Below are 25,737 nucleotides of genomic sequence, written 5' to 3'. Positions count from 1 at the left end.
AAGCATGCATACCAAGTTTGAAGTCAATCAGACTTATAGTGACTGAGTTATGCTCCGGACAAGCTTTAGGGGACGCCGACAACGACACAGACGCCGCCGACAAAAGTAACCCCTATTATGTCACCTTTTCAAGGCGACACAAAAATTCGGGTTCTTTGAAAAAAACACTTTCTTTCACTTGATTATTTTCGCTGTGTAAAAAGTTTAATCAAATTTCATCAACTCTTTTCCAGTATTTCTCTGGACAAGCATAACTAAGTACATGTATAATAAAGGTAGATAATTAAATAAGAGGGCCATGATGGCTCTGAGGTTGCTCACCTGTATATACCCCCCCCCCCTGCAGGGCCAGTTTTAACCCAAGGGCTTTTTATTTGAACAAACTTGGAAGACATCCATAAAAAGATGATTCATGCTAAACATCAAAGCTCTAGTTTATTGGGTTTTTTTAAAGAAGATTTTTTAAGTTTTTACTAACACATACTGTTAAAAACAATGACAACCCTGGAGCAGGGCCAGTTTTGACCCCAGGGCTTTTATTTTAACAAACTTTGTAGACACTCACTAGAAGATGTTTCAACTTATATTATAAACTCTAGCTATTTGGGTTCTTTAAAAAAGATTTTTGAAGTTTTTACTATATGCATATAGGGAAAATCAATGATCCCCTGGGGCAGGGCCAATTTTGACCCCGGGGCTTTTATTTGAACAAACTTGGTAGACACTCATTAGAAGATGTTCATGCTAAATATCTTAGCTCTAGCTCTTTGGGTTCTTTAAAAGAAGATTTTTAAGTTTTTACTATATGCATTTAAAGAAAATTAATGACCCCATGGGGCAGGACCAATTTTGACCCCGGGCCTTTTATTTGAACAAACTTGGTAAACTCTAATTAGATGATGTTTCATGCTTAATATCTTAGCTCTAGCTCTTTGGGTTCTTTAAAAGAAGATTTTATAAAGTTTTTACTATATGCACATAGGGAAAATCAATGACCCCTGGGGCGGGGCCAATTTTGACCCCAGGGCTTTTATTTAAAAAAACTTGGTAGACACTCACTAAAGGATGTTTCAAGCCAAATATCTAAGCTCTAGCTCTTAGGGTTTTTTTAAAGATGATATTTAAAGTTTTTTTCTTTCGGTTCCCATGGCAACCAGAGTTCAGCATGGAATTAAATTCTTTGCACAATTTTTAAAGGTGACAGCCAAAGGAACATTCTTGTGAAGTTTGGATGAAATTAGCGTAGTGGTTTATGAGGAGATGTCATTTAAAGTAAAAGTTTACGGCCGGACGAAAAGGGATCACAAAAGCTTGACCTGTCACTTTGTGACAGGTGAGCTAAAAACTAAGGAATGGAGTTATGGTTCTTTGACACATTGGAAAATTTGAGTCGTTCAAGTTGATGTAGATTCAGTGATAGTTTGGAATAAGCATTTTTAACTTAAGGGATATAGTTAAAACATGAAGCAAGGTAGAGTTATGTTTCTTGAACATTGCACTTCCTCTTAAAAGTCTCTATCACTTTGTGAAGTTTACATAAAATCCCTTCAATACATATTTAGTTATATTCATATTTCGGACAAGAGTGTGAAGGACAAATGTCTTCCTAAGTACAGACTATGTTTTTTTTCCTTTATCAACTAAAATCTCAAAAACACCATTAAAAACATATTTTCCTCCCATGAGCAACCCTTTTTCCCAAAAGTACAAGTCTGTATGGAATGAACACAGATATTTATCCATAATATTACTTGAGTCCATACCGACAGATGGTTAAGACCGCAACTATATTCTCTCCCTTTGAGCATAAATTATAATAACATGCTAAATCTTTGTATAGTTCTATATCAGATACCAGTATGATGAACCTTACTTTTGTACCATTTAAGTTATAGCAAAATTCAGCTTTCATTGACATACAGAAATGGGTCAGCCTTTAGTCCCCTCTTAATGAAAATAGAAGGGGACTAATAACAACAATTTATTCTCATAGTTTCAATTCTCAGGTTTATTACTTATCATTACACCAGGCAAGCTAAGATACATGTTAAAACCACAGGCACTATATACCACATTTACACATATACGCTCATAATACTATATATAAAGAATAAAGGTCCCTAACGAGAGAAAAATATCATGCAAAACAAACAAGAACTGTTCGGTAAAAATACACCAGATCACTATTTTATCTTTGTGGTTGTCTCTAGGAATAAAGTATCCTATCATAAACACTTTTTACTTCATCGAAATCCTACAAAATGCTCCAAAATACGAGCAAGTTTCCAAATTTCACTGAAATGTCATTGCATGTCGTTTTCGACGTCCAAGCGATGCGTGTAAACAAAGGTGAATTCTGGTCAATTTCTACAAAATCAACGAATAACTGTTAAGATTTCGTCATACTTTCTTTAAGGCAACTTGTATACAGTCAAACTGCGATGTCTTTACTTCACAACTGTCCGACGATAACACTAACAAGCTAAAAAATTAAAAATAATTGACAGCTCCGTTCCAGAAAGTAACCATTTCTTACATTACCGCACTGAATATAAGGTAAAGTAATGATTGGTTAAGCGGAAAATCCGAGTTTCAACATTTTCCTTCAACACAATGTTCATGACTGGCCTTTACTATTGACAGGGGATTCAATTCAGACTAGCCCTCTAAAATACTCCAACTAGTCCAAAGTGTTAATGGTGCCTATACAGTTATGATCAATACATCTGGAAACTGGAGATTCCCACTGAGTGTGATGCTTATCTTCATTCGCTTGACAGTGACACATGTCCACCTTAAAAAAAAAGCAATAAAAATTATATGAAGTGCAATAATTTGCAAAAAAATGCTTATCTTATTTGTCTCTTCTTACATTTATAATGCAGAGCACTAGATTTGTGTGTCAGTCATACAAAATGACTTTCAATAATACTATTTAAATATATTTGAAATACAATTTCTTTAATAAATACTCATATAGTAATACTAAATTCCTTTTTTGTGATATTTTTTCTGACACATATGTGCAGACAGTACATTGTGTACACCGGTCTTACTGACCTGTGTGATACCATTCTAAGCATGATGCCAAGAAAATTTTGGACTTGTGAGAGGCTGTTAATGACCCCAGATTGATCATAAGGTTATGTGTAGCCAACGCTGAAAAGCATTTGACTATATCTCAATCCATTGAGAAGTGGCATCACTTTGAAATCAATTTTGATTGAAAAAATCGAGGCAAAATAGTGATTTTGGGCAATTTTGAGATGTCCCCTCGTTGCCATGGTAACAGAAAATTTAAGCCTGAGCATGTTGTTGCAAGGGCAATGGTCCAGTCAACATTTGTGCCAAGTTTGATTAGTGTTGAAGCAGTTTTTTATAGTATTATAGCAATTTGAACTTGTAACGGGAGACTTTTCAATGAAAACAGCCATTTTTCACAAAATGCTCATGAAGTAATGGGTTAAGAAATTTTGCATCTTGATTGGGAAAAATATTTAGTACCATGTACAAAGTTGTTAATCCAACAAATTGTATATCATTCAAAGCATAAAAAATACATAAAAAAATACATAAAAAATTGACAATGGAATGTGTTTTTGAACATCATCTGTCTGGTACCATATTGGATTGAAATGGAATGAAGAAAAATTGTCAGCTTTGATAACGGGAATTTTGACTTATGATTTTTTTCTAAACTTGGAAAAGAAAAAAAGCATATTTGGCATTATTTGCCACTGGGAATGGGTCTGTTAATCTGACCCGTGGTGACACTGGTAAAAATGCATGTTTTCATTAATTTTTTTTGAAAACAGTTTGGTTTGTGAAATATACATTAAATATTATATAAGTACCTGTTGTTTGTAATAATCTTCTAGTCTTTCTTTAATCTTATACTGTACTTTTTTCTAGCTACATGTACCAGCCTTTCCAAGTAAATATTAAAGTAAATAATCTTTTATTTCCCTGAAAATATCAATGTAGAGATTTCATTTCAAAATCATCCAATACTACTCTCTTAGTGTGTGTATATACAGAGACATATAAATACATTTTATGTATTTTAACGTCTCTGGTATATACAATGTATATATGTGTCTACACAATGAATATATATGTTTACACTATAATATGATTGTGTACAGCATGTAATGACATAATTAAAATTTGAAAAATTTATGATAATAAAATATCAATAATATTCTTCATATTACTCCACAGTATTACCACTAAAATAGAAAATGTTCTATCATTTTATTATGATATCTATTTTTTACATGTAGATCTAGATTTGTGAAAAAAATGTGAATATCAGTAGTGTCAAAAATTGTTAAATCATAATTATAAAATGTCTAATTAACACTGATAAATTACTTCAACCATTGAGAACAGGTATAGATCATTTCCAACAGTCTTGCTGTTGTGTTGACATTTTCACGACATGGTTGTGTGTCTGCCTTGTAATCAAGAGGTCTGGGGTTCAAATCCCTTCTAAGTGCCTGAAGATTTTTTAGGTTAACAATTATCAAGGTGGCAGTGATTTTTTTTTCAACTTTCAAAACAACCTGTGGCTTTATAAATGGGAAACTATAGCTTGATTAATCAGAAATTGGGAAAAATTTCAACCACTGAAAATGGAATTTACCCATACATTTAAAAAAAGTGTAATTCAATTTAAAGGGGTTCCATTGAGGTATTTTGTCATGATGGGACTGAAATATTTTTTCCAGATAAATGTACCATTTGATGAATGTTTAGAACACTAATCTTTGTACAAACCTTTAGATCATTTGCGCACTTTGTTTTTCCAGAATAGTTATTCAAATTGTAAAAAGATGACCCAAAATGAAATGACTAGACTTTAAATAGATAGGTCAAAATAAAATTATTCTGAAATATTCAAGAATGTGGCCCATTTGGTAGAGACGTAACGGCCGTGACAAGACCAAAAAATTGTAGGCGTATATGCCGGTTTTCCTGTAAAGGCAGACATCTGTGTAATATCAATTTGTAAAATCTGTCGGTTTTGCAGTCTAAGTATGATCGAAATGTCTTGGGTACGAAAGACTCGAGATCTCCAAATTACTTTGAAATTATTTACGAAAGTTTTAGTCCTCGGAAACAAATTGGCATCAATAAATAAACTTAATATTATTAGTCATCAAATTCATAACATATTTTGCTTTATAACATACCTTATGAGCTTAACAGGCTGATAATTATGCTCGTGAGGTAGGTCGAAAAATATACCGGAAGTTGTCGGATTCATTTAACCTAATTATCGGCTAATTCAGAGACGAATATATTATCTACATCTCTGGCTAATTCTATTTCAATATCCACTTTGCAATTATAAACTACAAAATTTATCCGATAAATAATGTCTTTTTCAAAAATTCTGGAATATAATACAAAAAAATGTGATGATAAGGCGGATGAGTAAGTTAAATATTTGCAAGCCGTCAAGCACTATGACCCAATTAATTTACTATCCCATTCATAGAATTATGTGACCTTTCAAATTATATCCGCTACGTTTCTAATACCGTAATTCAAGCTCAATTGCACATTATTTTCAAAAAATAAATTTCTTGTCTCCACTTCTGTTCGCAATAAATCGAAGTTTTCAGAAATTCAGAGCACTATTTTTCACTCGCGGCGGTTATGCGTCGGTCATGGTCGGGTGATCACTATGAATTCAGCTTAGCTTGATATGTTAGAATACAATATAGCATTTAGAGTGGCGATGAAACGTCACAGCAGTGGGCGTTACCCTGTATGGTTGGAAATTTCGGGTTTGTAAGTGCACTAGTTGGGACTACGTCCCAACTAAAAATGGGTAAGCTGAATACCTTAAGCTATCATATATGTAGCATTTCGATAAAATACAATAAAAAAAAATAAAAGTAAAACTACTTGCAGGTGCATGAAGTCTAGGAGCCACTTGAGACTGTTTATGCCAACTACCTTGAAATTTTGGGTTCCATGGAAATATGAGGCATCAGTATACTTTAAATTTTCTGTGGCTGCTAGTAAAAGCTGCACATATCAGTGCTACTATTTCTAAAACTGTCACACTAAATTGCATAGAATCCTGTGCTACAGTGCGAATGATCGATAGAAGGATTTTATGACTAATCAAAGACAAAACCGTCCGGGAATCGAACCAGCCGGGTCGCCCATTTGGTGTTCAACGTTCTACCTATTGATATTACCGAACCTCTTTTCCAGTACCCGCTGAACAAGATTTGTTCCGTTGTACGAAGATTTTAGAAAACAATATATCAAAGCATATTTTTATAGAAGACCAAATGTTATTAAATTTACAGAGCTTTTTAAGAGTGATAATCAAGCTATAATTAGAAATCTTTCCAAATTTGTTTACAATGCTTTTATACTTAGAAAGTCTTTGCTATGTTAACTTTGCCAATTTTATGGAAGGAATTTATTTCACTTTGATTTTGTTTATGATATTGATCCATATATATGTAAACATCTTATTCATCCTCCACAAACAATATGTTGACAATGTAAATTGTGTTCACTGTTTGTTAAATCACATGATAAAATTATGATATTTATGTATATGCAATTGTATGACAAAAAACTGTATTGTTTACGTCAATAAAATTATTTATCTATCTATCTATCTTAAAAACCTACCTTTTACAATGTTTTGTTAATTTTCTTGGCTCGCGAAATCAAATTTCGCCACCCATTCTACTTCTGTTGTGAACAATGCAATGACGTCATCAATTTTGTTTGGTTATAGACTGTGTCCCATTTAATTATTTAAACGCCAAATGGATTAAATTACCGGAAACATATTATTTGTCTGAGAAAGTATTTTTTATAATGATAATATATTTCAATCGAGTTCTTTACGCTAACGGTAAAAAAAAATATTGCAATTTCAAAGAAAATCATCAGCAAAGATTTAAGATAATTTTAATTGACTCCTTCCTACATTGCAGATATCCGAGTGTTCTCGAAAAATTACCGAACCTCTTTTCCAGTACCCGCTGAACAAGATGTGTTTCTTAAAAACCCACCTTTTACAATGTTTTGTAAATTTTCTTGGCTCGCGAAATCAAATTTCGCCACCCATTCTACTTCTGCTGTGAACAATGCAATGACGTCATCAATTTTGATTTGATTTGATTTAAGATTTTGAGTTATCTGTTCTTGAAACTTTACATAATGACATGTAGCTGTAATAATTCTGACACACTGATAACGATTGAAAATAAAATAACAAAAAAATAATTAAAAAAAATAAAAACGTAATTATTCGGGGCCTGTGTTAGGTTTTGAGTTATCTGCTCTTGAAAATGGTCTGAAAACAGTAAATCTTTATTTCAGGGGCAGATAACTCAAATAGTAGTACGGTGACTCCCACTTTTTATTTGATGTATTTGTTTCAGAACAAGGTTTTCTTATCATACAAAGTTTAAGAAAATTATTCGCACAAGTTTTGAATTTTTCTTCTTTGCCTATGTAAAAATGGCGCTATTGTAATAAGTGTCTTTGATATCAGGAAGACTGTGATGAAAACTTAAAGCTTATTTGAACCTTCTTGAGTCCTCTTCTCGGTTCCTCGTATGAGGAAACACGGTCGTAACCCAGGCCGGGCTCGAACCTACGACCTCTGTGTTGAGTAGCAGATACGTTGATAATTAAAGCCACCTGAATGTATGTATTCTAGGCTTAATCAGGGTCCATCCGCCCTTTCAAGCACTGAGAGTACGGACCCCGGACATGTAACCATTCTAGCCCGTCAACCAAAAGGTGACCTATAGCCAAATGAAACCCAAGTCCATATGGCGTTACGTCACGTCTATGCACTCTCGAACACGCGTTGATCCATATTTGAGATTCATGAACGTACCACATACTAATTTTGCAACTTTTATTTTTCACCCTTTCGCCGTTACATGAAATAAAACTTCTGATAATTATCAAATTTCAATACGAATGAAACCATTGTATTTTTAATTCATACATTTCTGCAAATTTTGAAACCAAATTTCGATATTTGTCACTCTTTTGCTCAAGTATGTGTACAGAATTTCCAAGTAATTAAGTGCACACTTTCTTTTGCAACTGAGTACACAAGTCCCAGTGTTCAGTGTGAAAATAAACAACTTATTAAGTTTAAATCTATATGTACGATAGTTGGGGTGGACTTAATATGAACGTAGGGAAATCAATGATCGGTATTTAGATTCAATGTAGGGGGTCGTCTCATTGAATTTCCGTCCTGTATATAATACAAAAACATGTGTGAATCATTGCTACCATTATTAAAAACGTAAATACAAATGTATAATAAATTAAGATCTAAATTGAAGAAAGTTAAAGAATTTTGTATATATGTATTCATTTTACCTACAATATAGATTTCTTTTTTCAAAATACTTAATGAATGAATATCAGTGATGAAAATACTTAATCAATAATGATCTCAAGGGTTCTTTTGAATAAACTATTGAGTATTGATGTTTATATATGTACTTAGGCAAAGATGTTCGGTTAGGTTAGAGGTGAATTTAAATGAACGAATAAACTTGTATTTGTTTAAGTACATGGCATGTTCAAAAGGTTCATCCTCAATTGCATTAAATACATTAACAAGAAATTTCAAATTTACAACTATCACATCCCTGAAAAAAAGATAATTGATCGTTACAAAGAATTGGTCCGATTCGATTCAAGCAGGAATTCATAATTTTTCCAATTATACAAGAATGTAGCACACTCCTAACATTGTCTGATCGTCTGTCCGTCTGTCTGAGCGAGTAGAATAACGGGCTGTATAACGAATGTTTTCCTGTCTATATCGGACAAAAAAGTAAAGAAATTACATGCAATTGATTCAAACTTTAATTCAATAGGATGTCCAATAAATAAAATCATCGAAAACGCCTGGCATCTCTAAGGGCGTTTTAAAAGCTCTTAAATTAATATAAGGTGTAATAAAGTATAAAAAGTGATTCTTGACACAATAAATTTACCAAGCTACATATTAGCTAATTGAAGCAACCATGCCATTCAAGTGTTGTAAAAACTGGCCCAATGTAATTTCAATCATTTTTCGGCAGATATGACGTAATTATTTTCTTCTCATAAGTCTCATTTTATATACGATTTAGGTCTTTCTTTATAGATATCGATCTCTCCTTTATTTGTAAATCGTAAAAATTTAGACATTTTACCCACTCGAATAGTAAGTGGAAGTTTAAATGAAAGTATTTTCCTAGCGTTGAAATTAAATCACCGGGTGGGTAGTGAAATAACATCTTCTGTATGTATTAGCGACAGCAGACGACACATAAACAGACTGTTGTTGTCATGGTGGCACGTGAGGTCACATGTACCAATCAAAAAGTAGCATTTGGAAGCTTGCTTTAAAAGTTCAATTGTGTTGTTCATTTAAGAATTTTCAGATCATAAATTGTGACAAACTTATCAATCTTCCAAAACAGGCTAGGTTAAATAACTTAAACATGGTAAGTTTTTAAAGTTTTCTTGTAATGAATAAGAATTCTTTCGTAGTAGTTTCTCTTTCAAACAATCACAATGGACGCTTATAAATATATCTATTGTGTCATAACTGATCAATGTTTAAACTATTGATGACAGTTTATTTAACTTAAAAAAGCGTAGTATTTTAGGCTAAAATAAAGTGTACTTTAAAATGGGTGTTATATTAAATGTACATTAGTTAAATAATTGTCATTTAACTTTTAGAAATTGAATTTTGTTTTTGATAAATGTTAAAAAATAAACAATTTTATTAACTTTTCTTTACATATTTGAAACATAAAATTTCAGCATGATAAATAAATCTACAAATGTAATTATATATTTCCTACCTTTTAAATCGATTCCGTACTGTTCTCGAAACATTTGTTTTCTTATAGATAAAAAAATAAACGAGCGTGAAAGATATAAATTATGATAGGCAGATGTATTTATTTATGTTACGTTTATGTTGACAAATACAATATTTGTTATCACCCGAAATCTAGGATATCTCTATAGATTACTAAGAAAGACCTGGGAAATAAGTAATAATTTAATAAAACCTTGAAAAATAAACTGTTCTATTTTTATAATATAATGTGCTCATAAGGCTCGATTTTATGATGTTCTTGTCGCCAGTGATACTCAATCACCACGAAACTGTTAAGAGTAACCGGAACTTCGCGATGTAAAAATAACTTGCTTAATATTATACAGTCGAGAAAGAATACAATCTTTTGACGCCAGTGAGGAAGCTGACATTCAGACTAAGTCAATAGCATAGTTCAACGCATGCCTGATTCCTGAACCCACCTTAACGTATAAGTCAAAATTTATAAACTTTCAAGTTCTTTATCCGAACCAGCGGTGATCATATATTTTGATTATAAAGTTTTTCATATTATGAATACATGCATCGTATAAGTCTATAGATAAGGATTTATGCACTGTATATATATATAGATCTATGGATAAAGATTTATACACTGTATGAATACGGATTTATACACTGTATAGATCTATGGATAATGATTTATACACTGTGTATAGATCTATGATTAAGAATTTATACACTTTATAGATCTATATAGATAAGGATTTATACACTGTATCTGATCTATGGATGCGGATTTATACACTGTATAGGTCTCTGGTTATGGATACATTAGACATGGTCATGGATCTATACATTCAATATATGATCATGGGTCTATACATAAGTTGGATATGGACAGATACACTAACTACAGTATGGTTAAAAATATATCAATTTCACATTTGGTTATGGATCTATATATCATACCCGTATGTATAGATCTTTTCTAACTAAAGGATCTTGCATTATCTATATATTAGATCAATGATTACGGATCTATACATTGAATATACATGTACATGGTTATGGACAGCACGTGTTCATATCAATTAACAAAAGATTGTTTTGTGTGGGGGAAAGCCTTTTCAAAGAAAATTATCAATAGTTATATAATTGAAATTTAAATATTTACGAATATTATTAGGAAACACAATAGCAAACATTTAATAATCTAGAACTTATACAGATTCAGCATAGACTGTGCCACGTTAATGACTTTTCGCACTTTAATGACTTTTCGCGCGCCTTTGCGTTTTATAGATAATAATAGCGAAGCAAAAAGGTACGACAGAGTAATTGCCGGGCAACTGTGACTGTGTGAATATATAATCATTTATTTTGTGAGCGAATCAATTAAATAGCGGGTCTTCTCAGTGGGATATACTTTATATAACCCTCTATATTGTTCATTTAGTAGCATGCACTACTACATGTAATTAGAAAAGGTGTTGTTCATTTGGTATTAGAATCATCCTTTTTATGAAAATACCACAACACCTCCCCAAACAAACAGAAAAACAAAGCCCTAACACCTTTTTCTATTGTGAACACCCTACTGGTTTTCATCTCGTTGCATAGCTGCATGTACGCATCAACAAAACATAATGCACATAAACTGGAAATCGTTTGTTTGGTGCGTGCGATTTTTCCTATCCTTGGCAGATCATACTGTCATAGTACCAAAAGTTTTTTTCTCGAATTGAAATAAATCTTGATTTTATTATTAAACTAAGATATGAAGACATGTTTAGATAAAACTGTTTACTTCACACCTTATAGAATGTTATCAATGATAAGGGCAATGACGATACTAAAGATCCTGTTTGTTGTAATTAAGGTTGTTACCAAAAAGTGAAATTTTATATATATCTGTGCTTAGACCTTATAGAAAATTGATTCATAATTACCTCCCTTTATTAACATGAAATGTAAATTCGGTAATATCTTTACAAAAAATGCTTTTTAGAACTTACAATATTGATAAATCTTCATTTGAGCATTATATTTATGATATAAAACCATAAAAACTGTGTTACAGTATCTTTAAATAGGATAGTCTTTACTTAAACCTTCTTCTCGACTAAAGTGAAACACGTTCTGGATTGCCACGGTTCTGAAAAATTAATGAATCTTATTTATATCATAGATCAAGCCTTACACTTTATTGTCTAAAAAAGAGCATTCATATTACTAGTGTCTACACCCTGGGTGAGAAAAGCGTACTTTTATGAGTGCATTGTTTGCCTAAATATTTATCAATTCCCATTTATTTCAGAAACAAATTACAATACTATCAAGTACATAGAAGTAGATTGTTAGGCATATCTTTAAATGTTTGTCAACGACAAAAATCATACTCTTTACAGAAAATCGTACCCAAGTACCAGTTGATGCCTGCGTAAAATCATCGCTTACATTTCTATACATAGCAATTTAATATTTTTTGGGATTTTTTTCTCTTATGTGCATGTTGCAATGACCAACATATTTTTGTTAAAATTCATCCCATATAATTATCACGATATGGCCATTAAATATGATAAATGTAACTGTGTTTTTATATTTCATGTTTAAATGCATTCTGCTTTTATATAATTTACCACTCAGTCAAAATCTTGAAAGGAGGAGACCACTCAAGAGCAATGGAAATAAAGCAATACTAGTATTTTACAATCGCAAACTCTGTGTTCACGAGGGGCAATGTAATGTGCAACATCCCTCACACCCACTCCCAACCTAGCATCGCCTAAAGCGTGTTCAGTAATCTATGTTCACTGAAAGTGTTAATGAATGACAAAACCCTTGGACAAAAAAAAGTCATATGTTTGTACAGACCAACCAAACTAAGTCATTCAGAAACAGTTAAACTGTTGCCTTTTTATTTCATCCCGTAATATAATTTATGTAAAGTTTTGAATTTGGCACAGTCAATTCTGTGTGGTTAAGGGATTTCGTTATAAAAGTACAAAAATTGAGTTACCAACAGTGTAGAGCCATGCCAGATTTCACATCTGTAGGCTTTTTACTGCTGCCAGTAAAGGCTAATCACATTCGAATCCTGTAGGTTAAAGGTTCAGTATTGAAATGGCAAATTGTACTATAAAGCTGGTAGAGTCTGGTTTATAGACTCTGCTGGGATTTTTTTTCAAGAATTAATCCTTAGCAATAAATGTCTAGAATCACAAAAAGCGACATTTTTATAACTTTCACAATGCTTTCTATTTTTGAACAAATGGGAATTTAAAATCAGTCTTGTAAATGCCATGCAAAAATCGTGCAAACTTAAATACCCACATTTCTGTTTTACTAAAGAAGTATTTCAAATCAGGTTTACGGATAAAGTCTGTAATAAAAAGCTGACGTGTTACAATTGTGAATTTATGTGTTAGATCTATGTGCCCAACCATAACTCAAAACTGACATTTTCGAGGACCTGTGAGCTACCGGCGTTAGATTTTTCAAATCTGTCTATTCAGTGTTCAAACATGCAGAAAAGGTAAGGAAGCTGTGAAATAAGCAATATCTATGATAAAATTACAACCTTAGTCCATTAATATGAATCTACTTTATCTAACACACAGATGGTTCTTTTCATTATGTGCTTGAAATAATGCACCGGAGGGCGTCAGAGGACTTCCTCCGCCAGTGAATACTGGAAAGTCGCATATGTATGACCAATACTGTGTTGATGCAACGTACAATCAAATCAGAATAACCAAAATGAATTAAAATCAAAATTTCGCTTTTTAACCAAAGGCCAATGAACCCTAAAATAAACTGTCTTTTTAATTTCCCAAGATTTTTTTTTTATTTCATTTCAACTTTATTCAGATTAGTAACACAGTATTTACAATGCGGCCTTCTATATAAAATCATATCAATCGAAATAAACTATAACATGTAAAAGTTATCACAGTTTTAATCTATATCTTAACACACATACTGAACATTCATACAATTCATTTTATCATATAATATGCTTTAATTATAAAACACATATTTCTTCTTATTAAGCACTTCAGGTGGAAACAATGTGTTAATTTTCTAAGGTTAGTGTGCCAGTAAATTCTTCGTATGGATCAAATAAATCGTGATATACTGTATAATGTCCGGTATACAATGGAGGGCAATCATAGATTTATCAACATTTTTTTTTGTTTTTAACAACTGCAATCTTGTCTATAATATACCCTGTACCTCTGTATATAAGTAGAATTATTTCATAACGAAGAGACAATATTTACTTGGCAATCTTATTTTCTTTACTAGTCTTTTACTAAAGAAAAAGGAAAGAAAAATCCCATTTTCTTGTTCAAAATGTTTATACGTTTATGTCGATTATGTTCTTATAAGGGTCGAAGTAGAAATGTATATATAAATTCCTTATGAATAGAAGCCTTCGGTATATTCTTCAAATATAATAGTCTTTACATTTCGGATTAATTTTAAAAGAAATCAAATATTTATATTCTTCCCAGGTCCAAATGCCAGCATTTAAAATAATTATGAATAAAAAAATAGTCTCATGAATATATTACTTAATGTTGGAAATAATTTATACATTTTGAATAGTACGATGAACAGATATTGATTTACGTTTAATGTTAATAATACTTATATATTCCTTTTAATTTTTAAAGTATATAAAGCTATACATGTGCATGTATATCCGGCACATGCAGTTAACAAATTTGTTGTTTGAATTTTGGAAAAAAATGCTACTTGCAAAATACCTGTATGAAAGAAATATGTTTATTTTCTTAAGGAATGACATGACAATACTGGAAATAATTTTGTGAGATTAATTTTTTGTAGCTCTAGACCAATAGCGTGTATAATTTTGAACAGATCATTCACCCACTTCGTTTTTCAAGAACTGCGAAAACTGACCTAAACTTTCACTTATTCGGGCTTATAAAAGCGAGGATACGATTTTCAATTTATTTTGAAGTAAATTTCTTAATAATCTTTGTATATCTTTCTATTTTATGAATCCCAACCCGTTTTAAGCGTTTTGGACCTTAGTGGAGTTCCTTTAACAATACCGTTTATAACGTCAATTCAAAATTAAGGGGAATATTACTACATTTTAAAGTACATTAATTTACTGGTTTTTATTTGCGTACAATGTTTTACAAATGTTATATCCATTGTTAATATATTTTAGTTCAAGATATAGTCCAATACACATTATAGGCTCTACAATAAATAGAATAGAATTACAAAGTTAAATTGATTTCTAACTAAATGTAATAAGTGTTAGGGATACCACTTAGGGTATCATGTAATCGAGATAGATAACATGGATGAATAAATAAAAGTAAAGCGGAAACACTGCTTCCCTTTTGAAAAAAAAGACAGAAAAAAATAGTTTTTATCTAATTATTATTAAAAATAAGAAAAACAATGGTGTTCACATTAACGCATTTGTTTAATTAACTGCGTTTATTTAACTTTATTTTATACTGCAATATACGCATGCGCAATATATTTGATAAAATAAATTTAAAAAAAAAAAGAAAAAAAAAGACCAGTGGTAAATAGTTTAATATATTAATTAATATGGTATCGACTTGATATAAGTTAACTAGTCAACGGTTAAGTTATAGATTTTAATTCTTTATTAAAGGATTAAGTTTGTAAAAGACTGATCGAATCGCCAATAGCGTAAACTATAGTAAAGATTTCTTCTAGATAATGACCCGGTTGATTCTTTCACTTCTAATGAAGCGCAACGCCGCCTCTTGAAGAACCGAGGAAAATTCAATAGGCCTGAAATTCGATTTAACAATATTATTTCGTATAATAAACCAGTTGTAAATCTATATATTACCTACAGGCGAACTTAATAGATTGGTTTTGTTTTTAAGGGCTACAATTCAGTTAATATTTAGTACAGTGTGTCCATTTGCGACACTTTTTAAGGATTTAAGTGTAGGACAAAGTGACAATATAGAATGGTAAGTTTTATTTTGAATTAAAAACAAGTTTTTTAAGGGGAAAATGTTTCACCTTCAAAAGTTTTTTTTATGAAATAAATGATGTATATACAGACTTAATTTGATGTGTGTTTTTTCTTTCTTTATTTCATAGGGAGATTTAACGGAGTTTCCTACAGAAACGGAGCTCAGAGGTAATTCTAGACATTTATAGAAAAATCACCTTTTAACAATTTTAACGGAATTTCATTTTATTAAAAATTATCTTGGTTAAAAATGTTATTAATATACTTTACAAAATGATTATTTCAGTTTAACAAGGCAGATCAAAGTCAATTTAAGTAAAAAAAGAAATGCATGTTCTCAATTTGAACACATAAGCAGTTCTTCCTCAACAGGCATTTCATTACGGTACTGCCATGATTTAAGTTTTTTAAGTCCTTTCGCAGTGTGAAAAACAGTTCCTTAAAAAATCATAAAAAGTGTATAGTTTTAGAATATGAAAACGGAAGCATTTCTAGCGGTCAAGGATTTTGTTTCTCCATTTATCTGCCCTTGAATTTGAATTTTGTAGTTGTTGAATCATTTTATGTAAAAGTGTCATTGTCCTTCTCTCTGTATATTTGCATGTATATATTGGCAATGAAATATGATTAAAACTAACAAAGAACACAAGAAACTATATACATCTTCTTCTCCTCTAGCGGTGTTTGACGATTGTGCGAATGGCGATGAATGGCTCACGATGGACGAGTTTACAAGCTTTTGTTACAGATTCTACCTGTCTCCTACCACAAAGTATGTCAACAGCTTGTTTCAGGATCTGGATAAAGATGGTAATTACGAGAATTATTCCGAAGAAATAGAATTCTAAAAGTCCTTTTATGCCAATCAGTTTATTCTTCTATTCCCCTCTTTCACAGAATTATAATTAATTTCACCGTTAGGGCACCCAAGCACTTTAATTGAACGGGTGCTAGGAAATAAGACTTTATTCATTTTACAATAATTCGTGTTTCAAGAAAGTATATACACTACGTTTTCGTATATGTATCGTGTTTCAAGAAAAGATACAAAAATGCATCGTATATATGTATCATGTTTCAGGGAACAATATACAATTGCATTTAAAATACACTCTGTTGTTTCAAAAAGATCTATTTTTCATTGCATCGTAAACTCTTCGACGTTCCGTATATTTTTCTTAATTTCATCATAAATGTACTGTTGTTTCTCCAGGAAATGAAAAATTATCATATGAAGAGGTGAAGGTCTTATTGGAGAAACAATGGTGTCCTATGGATGAAAGAAAGGAGGCCTTCAAAACCTGTTTGGCAGCTTGCAGAACAAAAACGGGTATGGAGTATTTCTTATGAAAGGCATCGCATAAAATTAATAAATTAAACGAGACTTACCTGGAAGTTGAAGTTCAATTATTATTCTACTGCTACTGGACCACAGGGTTTTAATGAGATGAACATATGATCTTATCAGATGACCAAGCAGACTTTCAGAGCATACATAATTATGCAAAATGCAACAATGGCTTATACATATGGGAGGGGTAACCGGGACGGCATTAAACCCTGTGGTCCAGTAGCAGTAGAATAATAATTGAACTTCAACTTCCAGGTAAGTCTCGTTTAATTTATTAATTCTACTGCACTGGACCACCTAGGGTTAATGAGATTTTAGAGGCCATGCTCGCATTTTGATAAGTCGTTAAAACTTCATAACCAAGTTCAATGATTAGGCATTCAATCTACGACTATTAACTTTTCAAAACTGAAAATGTAATGTACAAAATAAAGTATGCAATTGCCATATACATAAAATGCTGTAAAAGTAACAATCATTATAAAAGAATACTATTCCCTATTTCTACTGTGCGGAAAAGGTCATTAGGCTTGACCCCTGCTGCAATGTTACATTGCAAAATTGATACATTGTATCGTATATTGTAAACAGAAAATTGCAAACAAGTTTGACACACATATACGTGTAGCACAAAATTCTTTCACATGTAGTGATATTTGAAGTTTTCTATGGTTTTAAAGCAACACATTTATGCTTTTAATTATAATTTCTTTAGGCTCGATTTCTGATATCTTGCAAAATCAGTGTTTTGAAATTACTGATCTGCGGTTAAAGGGCCATAAGCCTAAACCTGCCATTATTCGTTTATATTATTTACATTATTATTATTTTTTTTTTCACATTCATGTTTTCTTCAATAAACACATGTATATTATTTTCAAAATCAGCTCTGTATTGCAGTTACAGTACATGTTTCTATGGTTCACGTTTTCGATTCCACTCGATACAGGATAGAATATAATGAAACATACAAATGAATTTGTTCATTTTTCCTGAATTATTAATATTATTATCATTTTTGTTCGGAATCAATCAATCAATTAATTAGTTAATTAAGTCATCAACTGATTTGTTTCAAAAACGATAATGAAAACTTCCAAAACAAATGGCTGAATCTCTTATCACCACTTACTTATTCAGTTGTTTGAAAACAAAACCCCAAACAAGTTATATTCTATGACCATGCCATTTGGTAGAATAATCTGCTTAGTGTTTTCCTTTCCCCGGACAATGACGAGTAAGGTACCACATCTACATATAATGATATATTATTAATTTATCTGCCATTTCTTTTTCCAAATTTTATAACATTTCTAGTTGACTAATTAACATGCAGTCTACAAATATAAATGCGTTCATCAACCGTAGAAATGTTTCATAGACTAAACTGCAGTTTTCATGATATAATCAATATTTTTATTGAAACTAGTTGTTTCAATTATTTAAATCAAAATTTTAATGACACTTTGACAGCCGTAGCACAATCAGGATTTTGTTTGCCTATTGTTGTGATAGGTCCGACACAAATCCCTCCCTGAGTGGTTTATAGTGCCATGGATCATAACACAGTGAAGGTTAATTAGCAACCCCTCCTTGCAAACAAACAAATCAAATTAAGACATATGTTTGACCTACAAACCAGGCACAGCTATTAATACCTGCTGTTTTCCCAGGAATAAGTCCGATGATAAACCCTAACAAAAACAATTCACTGAGAGGGTCCAGTGAGAGATTTATCTGAAGATGTAGTACATGTGTACAGTATAAATCCCAAATTATCAACCTTATCTAAACCATCTAAAATACTGCACATTACAACTTTGTATAAACTATCATTATTGTAATGAATGGTAAAACATTGGTTTCATAGGTTTGTCCAACAGTGAAAGACTAGGCAAATGCAAATGATTTTTTTTTTCGTTATATTCATTAATTCATTTATTTCTTTTCTATGTTTTACTGTAGTTAGCTTGAGCAAAAATTTCAATGCATACAAAGCATATCAAACATGTATTCAATTATGCATTTAGCTATGTCTATATACACCTTTCAGTCGAAGAAAATTCTGGATAGAAAAATATTTTAGTGATTAAATGTTTATTTTCTTCACTAAAACTTTTCATATCTTATTTCATGTTCTTCCATTTCGAATGACATGTCATTTTCTTAAAAATAAAAGCAAGTTCTTTACAATCGACATTGTCAGTGTACTTTACTTGAGATATACAGGTAAAGAATTATTCAATATAAATTTCATTATTGAACCGTCTCAAGCAGGTACCAATATTGAAAGTTATCAACTTACAATGTTCAGGGTATTTCGAAGTGTTTCTAGAGTATTGTAAAAACAATGCATACTCACATTCTGTTTTCTTTCTTGTATATGTACTCATGGTTGCCCCTGAGATTCTTACCTCACACTATATACAACCAATGTTATTTAATATGTGTTTACTTTCCGTTAGGAAAGTAACAATTCCTTCATAAGAGGTGCGTTTTCCCAAGAGCAAATTTGAACTCACAGTTTTTGACACTTCTATGCAAAACACTTTCTCCAGCATATTTGATCTTCGTATATAACAAATTTGGAGTATTCAGGTTTTGACAATCTATGCAAAATTTGCTTCAACATATTCCTTCTCGTATGACAAATTTGGAGTACTCGCGGGTTTTGACATTTCTATTCAAAACATGCTCCAACATATTCCATCTTATATAACAAATTTGGAGAAACTCAGGTTTGGATATTTATTGCAAAACTAGCTCCAGCATATTCGCTTTTATATAGATAACTAATTTGTAGTACACAGTTTTGTCATTTTATGCAAAACTAGCTTCAGCATATTCCCTCTTATATAACAAATTTGGAGTACACAGTTCTTGACATTTCTATGCAAAACTAGCTTCAGCATATTCCCTCTTATATAACAATATTGGAGTACACTGTTCTTGACATTACTATGCAAAACTAGCTCCAGCATATTCCATCTTATATAACAAATTTGGAGTACACAGTTCTTGATATTTCTATGCAAAACTAGCTTCAGCATATTCCCTCTTATATAACAAATTTGGAGTACACTGTTCTTGACATTTCTATGCAAAACTAGCTCCAGCATATTCCATTTTATATAACAAATTTGGAGTACACAGTTCTTGACATTTCTATGCAAAACTAGCTCCAGCATATTCCATCTTATATAACAAATTTGGAGTACACAGTTCTTGACATTTCTATGCAAAACTAGCTCCAGCATATTCCCTCTTATATAACAAATTTGGAGTACACAGTTCTTGACATTTCTATGCAAAACTAGCTTCAGCATATTCCCTCTTATATAACAAATTTGGAGTACACAGTTCTTGACATTTCTATGCAAAACTAGCTCCAGCATATTCCATCTTATATAACAAATTTGGAGTACACAGTTCTTGACATTTCTATGCAAAACTTACTCCAGCATATTCCCTCTTATGTAACAAATTGGAGTATACAGTTCTTGACATTTCTATGCAAAACTTACTCCAGCATATTCCCTCTTATGTAACAAATTTGGAGTACACAGTTCTTGACATTTCTATGCAAAACTTACTCCAGCATATTCCCTCTTATGTAACAAATTTGGAGTACACAGTTCTTGACATTTCTAGGCAAAACTTACTCCAGAATATTCCTCTAATATAAAACCATTTTTGTGCAAATAAAATCTCTACAATACGCCCAAAACAGCAAAAATGAAAATGTTGCAGGCTTGGTTTGAATGAGTCTGTTCAAGGATGATACTGTAAAATGCAATTTACTGTTTTTCCGCCCAAAGCATATTAAAGATATTCTATACTCATCTCAGAGTAAAATATTTTTATCCCAGAAATTATTTGAAATCTATGTATTTCTTTCTAAATATGTCTTATTTGAATAAAAGAATGTACAAACTGTGTTTGGGAAGCTGCATATAAGTAAAGTTGACCCTTTCTTAATTTTTTTTTTTTTTATTGACACTATACATTCTTATTGTGCCTCTAAATTGTGTAGAGTTTAAGACATAAGATATCTTCTTTGTGTGTAGTCAAAACATGTTTATTTTATATTTAAAAAGAGACTGTGTAGCAATTATCAATATCTAAAAATACAATGAATTTGAGCATATTATATCTTTAATTCAAATAATTTTTATTTAAACTTATCATACAGTTACCCAACTAAACATAGAATTATATTTTGTGAGCAAGAGCTGATATTTTCTTATATCAAGTAAGATTTAAAACAGTAAGATAATGCAGATCTTTTTAACAAATAGAATAAGAGTCTTATAAATTATAAGCTGTGATATGTGCATTTCGTTGGCCTAAGAAACATGACTTTGGTATGTTCGTGGCTCAAGAAATTAAATTGTTTAATTATAATATTAATTTTATGTCTTGATAACTTCAAGTTAAAGCAATATTGTCTTTGTTGTTGTAGTAGTAGTTGTAGCATAAAACTTGGAAGGTCAATCATCTGTGTTGCAGATGGCCAAGGCTTCATACTGTTGTCCATCATTCCATGATGACGAAACAGATTTTCCTAATCTGTTGCAGAGTTAATATTGGACCTACTGTCCGCAAACTCTAGACATTCCAAATTTTGTTGCAGAGTTATGTTGGACCTACTGTCCGCAAACTCTGGGGTCGTCGCAGTACGCCTCAGTACCTACTGTACTGGTTATATAGCGACTGTTGGGCTTCTTGAAAAGTGGAGTTCCCTACTGGAACTGAACACTTTACCCATTCTTGTAGCAATCCATGTGGAAAATATAAATGGATAATCAAATCAAAAACAGAAGTCAATTGTTATATCCAGAATATTGTCACTTTAAATAAAATTATGACCAAATAAATCCGGTATTTAATCCATTTTACAAAAGTTATTAAGTAATTGTATTAATCCATTTAACAAGAATAATTGAATAAATCTTAATTCTAGTAATAACACATAAATTAAGAGAAATTAACTGCGGCCACTCTGATAGGATACTTTTAGCGTTCTGCTTGGTCATCTGATAAGATCATATGTTCATCTCATTAACCCTAGGTGGTCCAGTGCAGTAGAATTAAGAAATTAGATTTGAAATAACGCCATAAATAGTATAACTGTAAGCTTACATATATAAAAGGTACTCGAATAAGAATTAGGCTAAGTAAAGTCCTCTCCATGCATGAATATATTGTGCTTTCATTTCGCTGTGAGGGTCCCCCCCACCCCCCAATTAATATACGGTTATTTCTGAAGATGTCTGAATGATAATGTGTAGATGTAAATTAGACTTTTGCTTAAAAATTTAGGAAGAACTAGTAAAGAAAAGAAGCTTTCTTGAATGCATATTGGCGAATTTCTAAGATGCTTCATAAGCAAAAAGTAATTACTGTGTATATATGTATACTATAACAGGTCCAATAGACCGCGATGAATTAAGACAAATATTAAGCGGAGGAGACGATGCTGAAGCACTAACTGATGAGGACATTGATTTCATCTTCAATAAAATGGACCTGGACGGTAATAAGGAGGTCACTGAAGACGGTAAGTGTAGTTAAGAAACACCAATTGTAAGGTTTTACTGTTTGTACTTGAATGGGGTTTTGATTAAGGCTGAGGCTAAAAGGCTTTGCAAGAGCTTTTGAAACATCTTTAAGTCTATATTGGATCAAGGGTGTTCACGATGATCAAAAGAGGAAAAGTTCTCTTTTGAAAAAAAAAGAGATTAGGTGGTATTTTGGAGAACTGTGCATGATTTAAACGAAAGGGCGGATTAAGCATGGCCTTTTAAAGTCTGCTAGGAGGTGAAGTATATTACAGATTTTGGGGAGTTGAATGTCTTGAAGGGCAAGACAGCTAACATTTATGCGCTGTAGTGTCTTGGGATAAAATGTCTTGTTCCCTCGCCGATATACCTGGTCCGAAATATTTCGATTCGCTGAGAAACATCCGAAGTACTTTAATATGCATACATAACTTTGAGGACATTATGAATTGTGTATGTCATAGCTTGAACAAAGTTTACATATACTAATATTTTTATATAATCAGTATAAGTAAACGTACATTATAAAGAATCATCATTTAAAATATGAAATGTGTGTAGTTACTAAAGCTGTTTGTCGCAATAAAAACCTTTATCTGTAATAACCTGAACGTTTAATCTTTTTTAAGAGCTGGTTAAAATTCTTTTCGGAATGGATGATGGCGCAAGAAGCCGAGCAGTGTCACAATATGGTAAGAGACGGAAAGGCAGATCCCGAAGCCGTTCAAAAGGGAGAAAACGTAGTAAATCTAGATCTAAGGAAAGAAAGCGAAGTGGATCGAGAGGGAGAAAGCATAGCCGTAGTAGTTCCAGGGGTAGAAAGCACAGTCGAAGCGGATCAAGACATAGAAAAAAGAGTAAAAGTAGAAGTCGAAGTAGATCTGGACATAGACGAAAAAGTAGAAGTCGAAGTGGATCTGGACACAGAAGAAGGAGCAGAAGTAGAAGCGGGTCTGGGCATAGAAGGAAAAGTAGAAGTCGGTCTAGAGATCGTCATGACTCCAATGAAAGGCACAATGAACAAAATTTCTTTGAAGAAGTAAAATCAGGCATAGAACATGAACAACAAAATATGAAAAATAGTGAACAAGCTACTGAATCTGGTACTCAGGAAACTCAACAAGATATCGCTCAACAAGATACTATCGAACAAAAACAAGATGGAAGTGAGCAAAAGGACGAAACAAGTGAGCAAAAGGAGGAAACAAGTGAGCAAAAGGACGAAACAATTGAGCAAAGTAATGAGCAAAAATCTGAAAGTAATGAGCAAAAGGAAAAAGAGGATGCTCAAGTCACTGAAACAAATGAACAAAAAGCCGAACCAACTGAAACAAACGAAGAAGTTCAACAGGCTGAAAGTTAAAATTTGAACCACATATAAAGGTTTGGAAATGACACAATTACAGAAACACACGATTTATAATAAATTTATAATGTATGTTAATATAAGGAAAACGTCTGAATGGGTTAACGAACATAACCTAACAATATTTACTACTGAAGGTTCAATAATTGTATATTCATTGGACAAAAGTGTTATACAAAATAACGTGCTCTAGAAATGTCATTTTTTTTAAATTTGTCTCTTTTGCCTAGTCAAAAAAGATTCGGGCTTTTACACGATTCTATATATAGATTTCATTGTTATTTATATTTTTAATTTCAACTACCTATTGCTTAAAAAAATTCTGATTTGAAAGCTGGGAATTCCTTGCATCAATTTATTTACATGTAAATTGGTTTCATATTTTTGTTTAATTAACTCATTTGCAATGCTGAAAAAGAAGCACAACAATACGCAATATCACAATTTTGCACTTGACGATGATTTACGGTACTCCATTTAGGAGGACAGCTTGTATGATTTCGACAAAGCTCGTCTTTTTTGTCAATTCCCGTCGTTTCCATTACAATCTGACAAGACAACACCATTTGTTGTTTCTGGTACCTAAGACACGTATTGATATTTACGGAGAGTGACGAAATTTGTCGATTTTACACGATCTTATAATGGAGGCAGTACCTTTATGAGAGAAACAATACATTCACAACGCTGAGGATGGTTTCATACACATGTTAAATAAATGTTGATATATCTAGATTCAAAGTACTAGTAGTGTATTTCTTTTGCACATTTTTGTTGTTGTAAATGTTATATTTAAGTCTTTTATGTAGACTAGTAATTTCTTAAATAAAAATATAAATTATCTCTACATGTTATTATTAGTTGTTTTCATTCACCTTTGTCAATCTCGAAATTTGGTTGTATTCTCTAATGTAAACGTAAAGATTAAAAAAAAATGATATAAGGTTTCGTCAAAAACAGCAGGATTCAAGCCCCATGTGTTATTACCTTTCAGCGCTAGTTATCTTTATGGTGGTGGTCGTTCGTGGCCAAGTGGTTATGGTTGTTGGCTTCAAACTTCTTCTCACCGCTGAGGGTTCGAATCCCGCCAGACCTTTTGAATCTATTATGCGAGGAAGCTATCCTGCTAGCTTACTGAACGTCAGTAGTTTTACTCAGAAACCTGTCTGTACCAGATGTAATGCATGACGGGGCACCTGAGGTCTTCTTCCTTCACTAGTAAAGCTTGAAATATGCCATGACCTTTAAACTTGGTGCGAACCAATAAGGAATTGACGGCATTCTCTTGAATGAATAAACTACCTCATAAACAAACGGGCAGCAACACTGAACAAAAGAACTATCGGCCTAATTTATGCTTACATGACATTTATTTTCTAAATCAAAAAATCTCAAACGGATTCGCACTCATATAATGGTGAACGGACAGTGATACTCCGTTCGTATTTATAACATATATTTGCAACTGGACTGTCAGTAAAATGTTTGACTGCCTTTGGCCCATCCTCTACAGAATGCTTTTCAACGTTTAACCTGCTGAATTTTTTATATGCACTTGTCTAGTTTTAATTTTTGGAACAGTGCATTATATAT

At 32.0% G+C, this 25,737-nt stretch overlaps 2 protein-coding genes across 4 annotated transcripts in view; one reads left to right on the top strand and one right to left on the bottom strand.

Moving 5' to 3' along the window:
* The window catches only part of LOC132715127 (uncharacterized), a gene marked incomplete at its 3' end in the record, with an annotated part of 37,790 nt that extends 30,996 nt beyond the window's left edge, over positions 1-6,794 (bottom strand). For both annotated transcript variants that reach the window (XM_060698100.1, XM_060698101.1), the window contains 1 exon segment: positions 6,664-6,794.
* A 2,506-nt stretch (positions 6,795-9,300) lies between these two features.
* LOC132715128 (arginine/serine-rich coiled-coil protein 2-like) lies at positions 9,301-24,978 on the top strand. 2 transcript variants are annotated; one of them, XM_060698102.1, is made up of 6 exons: positions 9,301-9,509; positions 15,995-16,034; positions 16,545-16,676; positions 17,080-17,196; positions 22,646-22,777; positions 23,408-24,978. In XM_060698102.1, exons 1-6 carry the CDS (start codon positions 9,372-9,374, stop codon positions 24,139-24,141), a joined length of 1,293 nt encoding a protein of 430 aa, XP_060554085.1. In that variant the 5' UTR covers positions 9,301-9,371; the 3' UTR covers positions 24,142-24,978. The 2 variants fall into 2 exon arrangements, with proteins under 2 accessions (XP_060554085.1, XP_060554086.1); XM_060698103.1 differs by lacking the exon at positions 9,301-9,509 and adding an exon at positions 15,704-15,861.
* Positions 24,979-25,737: the final 759 nt, after the last annotated feature.

The sequence above is a fragment of the Ruditapes philippinarum genome, unplaced genomic scaffold (genome assembly GCF_026571515.1).
Source record: "Ruditapes philippinarum isolate M1 unplaced genomic scaffold, ASM2657151v2 ctg3597_1_1_1_1, whole genome shotgun sequence".
In the NCBI taxonomy this organism is placed as follows: domain Eukaryota; kingdom Metazoa; phylum Mollusca; class Bivalvia; order Venerida; family Veneridae; genus Ruditapes; species Ruditapes philippinarum.
Note: the sequence above shows the minus strand (reverse complement) of the source record. Positions and strands in the feature narration are given on the sequence as shown.

What these genes read in the sequence shown, in the direction of transcription:
- LOC132715128 (XM_060698102.1), top strand. Translation starts at nt 9,372, where the DNA reads ATGTACCAATCAAAAAGTAGCATTTGGAAGCTTGCTTTAAAAGTTCAA. An exon ending in TCAGGATCTGGATAAAGATG is followed by an intron (nt 16,677 to 17,079) that starts GTAATTACGAGA and finishes TTGTTTCTCCAG; the next exon opens with GAAATGAAAAATTATCATAT. An exon ending in TAAGGAGGTCACTGAAGACG is followed by an intron (nt 22,778 to 23,407) that starts GTAAGTGTAGTT and finishes ATCTTTTTTAAG; the next exon opens with AGCTGGTTAAAATTCTTTTC.